The following is a 9,970-nucleotide window of genomic DNA, read 5'->3' as shown; positions in this document are numbered from 1 at the left end:
ATGATACCCGTTCAGCAAAACCATGTTGTCACCACGATTGAGACGATCCCTCCCGACACCATCACGGCATCGCCTAGTCTGGTCCAAAGGATTAGAAAAGTATTGAACAGGTAAGTGATGGGAGATCAATTGCCCCCGATCCATTTCGATATATCGTAACGTGGATTCTACTTTAGGGACAGCCTATATTGGCCTATTGATTCGTCTGGTTCTCTTGTAAACCGCTCCGTCGAAGTTTAGAATTCAGTGCACGTTTATCAAAACGTCATCATCATCTGCCGAAACGAAGTGAACCCTTGGTGAGGTTCTTCTCAAGAACCTGTCCGGGAGTTCGGGGGGTAAAGGTAGGCTACACCGATGCACGGCGTCATTGCACATTAGCTAATTGGCTGATATTTAAAAACATTCCAATATCATCTTATTTGGACTTGGCGGTGTGGGGTCAGCAGCATGTCCAGTGCACGGTCCCTCCCGCCCCTTTTGTCTCGTCCTGCGTGTCCCCCCGGTCCGTCCGAGTTCGCATTCCTGCGCCACCGGGGGTCTTTCAGCGCGGCCCATTCACGCTGCTCTGCTCTGAAGAAGACCTGTCAGTTTCTGCTGGTGAAAGGCTGACTGCTACAGAAGCGAGAAGTATCATACATCAACTCGCAAGCGTGTGTGTGTGTATGTTCGTGTGCGTGCGCGCATGCTTGTGTGCTGGCCGTGCAAGCGGTGGTTTGTGTTGGATTGTGACTTGTGGAATGTGTGTGTGTGTGTGTGTGTGTGTGTGCGCGTGTCCGCTGCTGCTAAGATCCAGCTGAGAGAAGAGGGCCTAAGTGGTGGCTGACAGCTGGTGGCCCTGGGGTTGGGACTCTCCTCCGTTTACTGTCTCCCTCTGTCCCTATCGTTCCCCCACATCTCTCTCTCTCCCTCATGCTCTTTTCTCCTCCTCCTCCTTTCCCTGCCATCTGCTTCTCCTTTCTCTCCCGGCTACTCCTCTCTTTCTCCCAGAACAATGTCTCAGGAGGAGGAGACAGATCAGGTTGCCCATGCTGAGGGGATATTGTTGTCACTGAGAGGAGAGGAGGAGGAGAGGAGAGGAGACAAGAGGAGGAGAGTGGGGGTGAGAGGAGAAGAGGAGTGTACAGGAGACTAGAGTGAGAAAGGGGAGGTGAGAGGGGAGAAGAGGAGAGAGAGGGGACAAAGTGTAACCCTGGTTAGGGTTAGTGAGGGTGATGGTTGTTAGGGTTAGTTTATTTGTAGTCAGTTGTGCATCCATTTGTCATCTATAAGGGGCCCCTTCTGTTTTAACTTATTTGAAGTGTGTACTTTCTCATATTTTCCAGAAGCTTATTTCTCCAGAGGGTGTGTTGTTGAGAGAGAGAGAGAGAGAGAGAGAGAGAGAGAGAAGCACTTCAGGACCTAACCGTGATAAACATTGATTTCTGTGTTTCTGCGTTATGCTGACTTCACAGTTCCTTACCTCGAGGAAGGTTTTCAGAACAGTGTGTGTTGTCTCTCTGGGCTGCCAGCTCCAGACAGACAACACAGGAACACGCCCTCTTTACCAAAACACAGAAACACCACAATCATTTTTTTCATGTATCTTAAAGATGCTAAATGGAGGATTAACAAGCAACATTTTCTAAACCCCACAACTTTGGTCAGCCAAGTAGGCTAATCCTTGGTTTTGGAGTTTCCCTACGGACGCCTCATGCGCAAACAGTTTATTATTATTCTCTCACTTGTCTGGGAGGTGGGACCAGGTGCGCAAATTGTTATCCAATTGTAGCTGTTTAAACATTATTTGGGCTTGTGGTGGCAAGACGTTAGCTAGAGGTTTGCAAGACCCAACGTTGAGCTAAAGGTTTGCAAGACCCAAAGTTGAGCTGGAGGTTTGCAAGACCCAACGTTGAGCTGGAGGTTTGCAAGACCCAACGTTGAGCTAAAGGTTTGCAAGACCCAAAGTTGAACTGGAGGTTTGCAAGACCCAACGTTGAGCTGGAGGTTTGCAAGACCCAACGTTGAGCTAAAGGTTTGCAACACCCAAAGTTGAGCTGGAGGTTTGCAAGACCCAACGTTGAGCTGGAGGTTTGCAACCTCAAGAAGACAGAAGAGAAGAAGAGACCCCAGTTGCTGCCTGGCAACCCAGGGTAGAATAGCTGGCATTTTGGGGGTCTGAGGTGGGGGGTGGGGGGGGGGGGGTGGGGGGGTGCCTTGGGGAGGGAGGGTTTATGGAAGAGTATTGTTCTGGGGGGTCTGAAGCTATTCACTGACCAGCAGACTCCACTTCCTGTCTCACAGGGCACCGTAGCTCCTGCATCCCGTGCCAGCATGACTGTGCATTCCTGCAGCCGAGGCATCTGATGCGTCTAGTGATGTGACTACTCACTATAGACCAGACCAGAGATGAACACAGCACATCTTTATGACTGGACTTCACTAGAGATGATTGAAACTGTTCCTCTTAATGGACTGGCATCTGGTGACACAGTAGACATCAGTATTGTTGTAGCGCTGCTGTCAGATGAAAACCACTTTCAGAATGTTGAAAAGAACATTTCAATATCTGTTTTTGAACATAAATCGCTGTTGAGAATCCATTTAATTGGTCCCAGGGCCAGGAGGTGTTCGGAGATTGTAAAGGGTAGTCCCAGCTTTCAATTGATTTTGAAAAAAACAACAAAAAACTGCAAAATGGGGTTAAGTGGTTTTCATCTGACAGCAACGATGGATGGTTGCTGGATCTTAGCTAGGCTGCAGAACAGTTTTTCAACCTCAATAGTCATTGCAACACCCCTTTCAGACTCGGGTCAAACACTATACTGCATTACATTCCAGTCATTTAGCCGACGCTTATATCCAAAGCGAGTTAGAATTGCAGTTCAAAGTGGTAGTTGGAACTCAGGAGCTAAGAGCTTAACTAAGTGGTAAATGGACTGCACTTACATGGCGCTTTTTATCCAAAGCACTTTACAGAGACCTACCTACTGGCATTTCATTCACCCATTCATACACACATTCACACACCAATGGCGGCAGCTCCCATGCAAGTTGTTATCCTGCTCATTGGGAGCAATTTGTGGTTCAGTGTCTTGCCCAAGGCGTGCCCAAGGCATGAAGACATGTTGACAGGAGGAGCTGGGATTCGAACCACTGACCCTACGATCATTGGACGGCCCACTCTACCTCCTGAGCCACAGCCGCCCCTAGTGCTAATGTAGAAGTGTAAGGACAGCTACGTTCAAATACAATAAGTGCTAAGAGGAAGGGTCATTTGATTTATCTGAACCCTGGTTAAACAAAGGCTCAATTTAAAAAAAGGAAATCGATGGACCAGCCCACGCGAGTGCTAACTGAAGAAAATCAAATGTGCCTCGATGACTTTCAAATACTTTCAAGTAACCGATCAATGTAACTGACCCAGGCCTTTATACATGTAGAAGAGGCTGGCAGGAAGTGCTTGTATAGTTGAGCTGGCTAATGGCAGATAGCTGACTCTGCTACTCTTCCTGATGTCCTTATAGGATGCATGGGGCGCGCGCTAGTTTCCCGGAGACAGCGTTGCTTTCTAGATCTGACACGTCAGCAGTCCCTTGTAAAGTTAGAGAGAGAGAGAGAAAGTAAATGAAATGGTTGTATTTTTCAGCAACAGTCATCCAGTGTGCCCTGCTGCTGAGAAAGAGAGAGAGAAAGAGAGAGAGAGGTGACAGAGGGGAGAGAGAAAGAGGTAGCAAAATAGGATATAGGGAGAGGAGAGAGGTAGTGAAGGAGAAGAGAGTGAGGAGATAGTGGGAAAGAGACAGGTGGATGAGAGAGGGAGAAAGACAGAGGGGGATGAGAGAAGGAGAGAGACAGAGGGGGATGAGAGAGGGAGAGAGACAGAGGGGGATGAGAGAAGGAGAGAGACAGAGGGAGAGAGACAGAGGGGGATGAGAGAGGGAGAGAGACAGAGGGGGATGAGAGAGGGAGAGAGACAGAGGGGGATGAGAGAGGGAGAGAGACAGAGGGGGATGAGAGAGGGAGAGAGACAGAGGGGGATGAGAGAGAGGTAGTGAAGGAGAAAAGAGAGAGGGAAGGTCAAGGAAAGTAGTAGAGAGAGTTATCACTGCTCAGGGGTTAATTAAAAGCGCTGGATCATCGGCAGCTATATCTGGCGATGCTTGGTTTCTGGGATTTGACACTCAAGACCTTTACCACTATCTCACAGTTTCTCTTCCACTCATACGCTCCTCTTCTCTCCTCCTCCTCCTCTCTTCATCCTCCACGTTCCCCCTCTTCCAACAGTCTTGGTCTAGGTCTGAGTCAGTCAGCATGTATAGAAGAAGGAATTAGGGGTGAACAGATTGTGAAATTCTGGGCCGATAACAATGTTTACAATAACAATTTGGCTAATAGCGATGCAGATACCAATGTTTATTTTATTTTTATTTTTTTCTTGTTGTTATTTATTCACCCTTTTGTGCCAGGGAAACAGAATTGTTAATTATTAAAAAATAACTGAACTGTTTTAAAGTCTTTCTTCCCTTCATCACACTATGTTTGAATGAGCACAAATGTAAATCATACAAATGAATTAAACAACCTTTAATATAAACTTCTTCTACACACCGGCCACTGTCATCAGTGAATGTCGTCTTGGCATATATCAACAAGGCGAATATCAGCCGATACCGATATACGAGCGTAATTCTCAGCTGATGGGCTAGCTGTTATCCTGCTCTTAGCCCTGCTGTTCCACAGCGAGGCAGCTCCCCACTGCAGAGAAAGGCTAACCTGCTGATGAGACGAGGGCTAGGGAAGTTTAGCAGACACACACACACACACACACCAGCCAAAAAGGACCTGTGGAATAGGCCTCATAGAAAGACACTGTGTACAGTAATAGTAGACTCGCACACCAAAAAAGGTGTGGAAAAAGGTGTTAGAAGGTGCTACCTAGAACCATCTTAGGTTCTCCGGTTGTCCCTGTAGACGAGCCCTCTGGAGAACCCTTAAAAATGTTTTGTTCCAGGTTTAATTAGTTTGTCAAGCAAAGGTTCCAGCTAGATCCATTTCACCAATTAAAGGCTACTAGGAACCAACCCTCTTTCTGAGAGTGTACACACACACACACACACACACACACACACACACACACACATGGAATGACTGTACACACACACACACACACACACACAAAGGAAGAAGGGGAGATGTGGGAAGATGAAAGGCGTAAAGAAAGAGAGAGAGTGGGAGAAAGGAGAAAATGGAGATTGCTGTTGAGAACTGGAGAGAGTGGAGAAGAGGAAAACAGGATTATTTTCTGCCTTTCTGTCTCAATAAGGAACTTGTTCACACTGAGACAGTGAATAGTGTGTGTGTGTGTGTGTGTGTTTGGTACAGTGTGTACTGTATGTGCGTTTTTATGTGAGGTTTGTGCGCGGCTGTGCATTTGTGCGTGTGTATATGTATGTGTGTGTGTATATGTATGTGTGTGTGTGTGTATGTATGTATGTGTATGAACGTATGTGTAGGCTACTATATATGTACAGTATGTGTGTGTGTGTATTTGCATGCGTGTGTGTGTGTAGGTATTTGTGTGTGTGTGTGTGTGTATACTTATTTGTGCGTGTGTGTAGGTATTTGTGTGTGTATACGTATCTGTGTGTGTGTGTGTACGTATTTGTGCGTGTGTGTAGGTATCTGTGTGTGTGTGTGTGTGTGTATACGTATCTGTGTGTGTGTATGTGTGTGTGTGTGTGTGCTGCAGTGCTCTCTCAGGGGTCATGAATGCAGGAAGAGGAAGTGAGACACAGAGGGGTTCTGTTTCTGCAGGATGACATCAACTCTGTAGGACACTCCAGCTCTGTCCAACTGTTTTTAGGGTGGGGAGGGGGGAGGGGGGGCAGGGACTGAGGGGCAGGGGGCAGGGACTGAGGGGCCGGGGGCATTAAAGCCCCAACAAACAGGAACATCTTTGAAGCCAAGTAGGCGCCTCGCATTTCTGGGGCAAATCCGACCAAGGAGCTTGGATGTAGAGATGTAACGGTATGAAAATGTCATCACGATTATAGTGAGCAAAATGATCAAGGTTATCAGTATTATCGCGGTATTATAAAATGTGCTGAACATTTTCAAAAACGTCTGATACACATACTGAAATAATTTCTCTTGAGTTTTATATTGAAAACCACAATAAAATTAGCAGCATTATGCACTTTTTGTTTGCATAAACACTAAAATAATGCGTCTTGGGTACTGTTGCGAACTTTGGTTGATGCTTGACAGTATTTACAAGTGAGTTTTTCAAGGTGCGGAAATCAAACACAGTTTTAGTGATAATTTTATCACAATAAATGTAATGGAAATTTACTGTGGTTTATCATTATACCGGTTATTGTTACATCCCTACTTGGATGAACGGCGGTGTGTCACACAGTGGCTCAAACTGTAGCTAAAGAAAGACGGCTCCGGGAACCAATGTGTTGTCCGACGCTCAGAACGGCCAATATGAGCTTTAATGTAAGCAGCCACTCAGATCAACCCCTATGTCTCTCTCACACACACACACACACACTCACACACACACACACACACACACACTGCTGTCAGATCAACCCCTATGTCAGCCCCCTCTCTCTGTCTGTCTGTCCATCCGCCTGTCAGTTCAAAGACTGATGGTAGTTCGTCCTCAGAACAGATGACAGATGGTAACAATTCATATATTTTGAAGGACATAAGGTGTGTCTGTGTGTGTGTGTGTGTGTGTGTTTGTGCGTGGGTGGGTGGGTGGATCCTATACTATGCGGGCCGGCCCATTGATTGTGCTTGACTCAGCTTCTGTCTCCGTCTTTGTTCTTGGTTCCTTCTGATTTTGAAGCTTCTGACTCTGGAGACAAAGAGATCCTGGGGGTGAATCAATACACACTGGAGCTAGACAAACACACACACACACACACACACACACACACACACACACACATACAGTACACACACACATACACACACGCATACAGTACACACACATACACCTAGCATACAGTACACACACACATACACACACATACGTACAGTATACGCATAGACACACACACATACGTGTACACATACCGTAGACACACATACACACACACATACGTATGTATACACATAGACATACACGCACAGACACACACACATACATACACACAGACGTACATACGTATACATAGACACACACATACACACACACATATATACACACACACGCACAGACATACGCAGACACATATACACAGACACACAAGCACAGGCACATACTTGTGGAGAGGGATAGAAGAATTGTGCGGGGAGAGGAGGAGGGGAAGAGAGGAGAGAAGAGAAGGATGGCATGTGAAGGAGCCTCTAAGGGAAGGAGAGATGGTAGCGGACAGGGAGTGAGGGAAGGAGGGATGGGGGGCGGGTAGAGTTTGAGTGAAGTCTGACGCGGACCGTGCTCCTTGGAGCTTGGTTGATATGTAATTTAAGGCTAAACTCCTCACATTGGAACTCTTTGACAGGAAAACTCTCCCTCTGGACTCAGTGTGACACTGAGCACTTCTCTGTCTAAAGCTCCTTAGGACCATCTCTACTATATAACTGACTATAATAGACTCTGGATATATTATGAATCACCCCAGGGTACAAGATCTGTCTGCTCCATCTCAGAGGTACTGCACTGTGAGATGGTGTTATTATATTCATGAGGTCTGTTAACCTGACTGGCCTTCAACTATTTCGCTGTGGGCGGACATGAATCATTCATGAGCCTGGGAGATGCAGATCATATCATTGGTCCACCAGCGGCCGAGATGGTCCAGGTAGACGGCAGCACTGGCTGGTGGGCGCGGCGGCGGCCATTACCACAGCCTGGACCACAGGTGTGTGTTTGTGTGTCTTTCCGTGTGTGTGTGTGTGTGTGTGTGGGGGGGGGAGGAGGGGGGGGGGTAATTTCTGGAGATGATTTAATAGCGGTGAAGAGTGATGATGATTGGATGATTGAATAACGGTGAAGATGTTGATAGGCTGATAGCAGCATCTGTCGGCCGATGTTTGGCTGACGGCAGCATCTGTCCCATCCCTGATTAGTCGGATCACTAGCTCAGGGATTGTGATACATTCAATCCACAATCAAATTAAATCAACAGAATGAAATTAGAGGCATCTGGTGTTAGTCACATCGGTATGTTTTCCTCATAATATTCCATTATGGGTTTGCACTTTGACAACAAGCAGTAGTTAAACTAAAGGCCTTTACTCTACTTTTCCAGCAGTGGTTTTAGTCAGCAGGTCGTCTCAGAGACCTGGGCACTGATTATCAGACCTCACTCCCAGCTGGTATTCTCATCACTGCCGAGGCATTTACTCCTAAATCCTCTCTCTCTCTTTTCTTCTCTCTCACTGCTCTTCATCCTTCTCAGTTCAATACAGTCCTCTCCAATTACCTGTCGCCGCTCCATCTCTCTCCTGTGCTGGGGAGACTTATCTGTATCTTTGCAGTAACCCCCACCCCCTCTCTCTCTCTCTCTCTCTCTCTCTCTCTCTCTCTCTCTCTCTCTCTCTCTCTCTCTCTCTCTCTCTCTCCCAAGATGATGAGGATGCTCCCATAGGTGGATCTGACTCCGTAGATCTTTCTCTCTCCCTCTTATCTCCCCCTTTCTCTCTCTCTCTCCCTCCCCCTCCCATGATGTGAGGATGCTCTCATAGGTGGGTCTGACTCAGTAGATCTCTCTCTCTCTCTCTCCCTCCCATGATGTGAGGATGCTCCCATAGGTGGGTCTGACTCAGTAGATCTCTCTCTCTCTCTCTCTCTCTCTCCCCCTCCCATGATGTGAGGATGCTCTCATAGGTGTGTCTGACGGTAGATGGAGTGTGTCCCGTCTGGTCCTCTCCTTCGTTACGTCGATCTCTCATTCTCACAGGAAGAATGGGGGACTGGCAGCTAATTACAGCTGCCTTCCTCCTCCATCCCTCAGGCGTCTATCCCTCCTTTCACATGGTCCTGCTCACTCTTGTCCTCCGCCCTTGAGACGACGAGGCCTTCTTCTCGTCTGCCCCCCCTTTCCATAGTCAAGTCCTGTCACCTTTTATTTTTTTATTTTTTTGAAGATATTTGGGGGGCATTTCTGCTTTATTATACAGGACAGTGTAGACTGACAGGAAAGGTGGGGTGGGGGGGGGGCGGGGGAGAGAGAGAGAGAGAGAGGGGGGGGGGGGGACATGCAGCACAAGGCCCGGCCGGATTCGAACCCGGGCCGCTGCGTTAAGGACCAGCCTTCACGCGGTACGCGCCTTAACCGATGAGCCACCGGGGCGCCCCAGTCACCTTTATTTATATAGCACATTTAAAAACAATGGGGGTTGAGCCAAAGTGCAAAGTGTACAGTCATTACAGCAGATTGTAAATTAAAATCACAGTGCAATACACATATTAATCCATGAAACAGATGGAATTATTGGTACAAGTATCCAAGGAATAAAAGGAGTAAAAGAAAGACTGGCACACAGGGCTAAAATGCAAGGATAAAATGATCAAACCCAGTAATAAGATTTAAAAAATAACTGTTAAATCAACATCGGATTAAAAAACGCAGTGAGAGGATATTGGAAAAATAACTAAGTGAATTAAGAGGAGGGAAAGTTCAGACTGCACTAAAATCAAGAGAAAATGTGGATTTCAAATTTGATTTAAAGTTATCAACGGTGAAACAGGACTTGTGATGTGAGGTGGAAGGCTCTTCCTATTTAAGTGTTCTATAGCTTATATAACCATGCAGCTAGCAGGCCAATACTGCGTTTCCTATATACCTGCAGGTGTGACGATGCGCCTCACTTTCCATGTCAAGTGATCCACATCCTCATCTGATTGTAGTGCAGTACTGGCAGGCTGGAGCGCTGTCACCACGGCCTTGTCACTCTCCAGGACGGCTTCTCCACCAGAGTTCAGCTCCTCAGAGAGAGAGAGAAGTAGAGCTTTGGGGACAATGCTGTA

General features: G+C 47.0%; 1 protein-coding gene across 1 annotated transcript in view; it reads left to right on the top strand.

Moving 5' to 3' along the window:
* Nucleotides 1-9,970, top strand: part of slc35f1 (solute carrier family 35 member F1) — a gene marked incomplete at both ends in the record, with an annotated part of 30,919 nt that continues 20,949 nt past the window's right edge. Inside the window, one exon of the mRNA XM_084454185.1 lies at nt 1-110. Coding sequence (XP_084310311.1) covers nt 1-110 — 110 coding nt within the window. The remainder of the gene's footprint in view (nt 111-9,970) is intronic.

This window comes from Borostomias antarcticus (genome assembly GCF_949987555.1).
Source record: "Borostomias antarcticus genome assembly, chromosome: 19".
Classification (NCBI taxonomy): domain Eukaryota; kingdom Metazoa; phylum Chordata; class Actinopteri; order Stomiiformes; family Stomiidae; genus Borostomias; species Borostomias antarcticus.
This window is presented reverse-complemented; position numbering and strand designations above follow the sequence as displayed.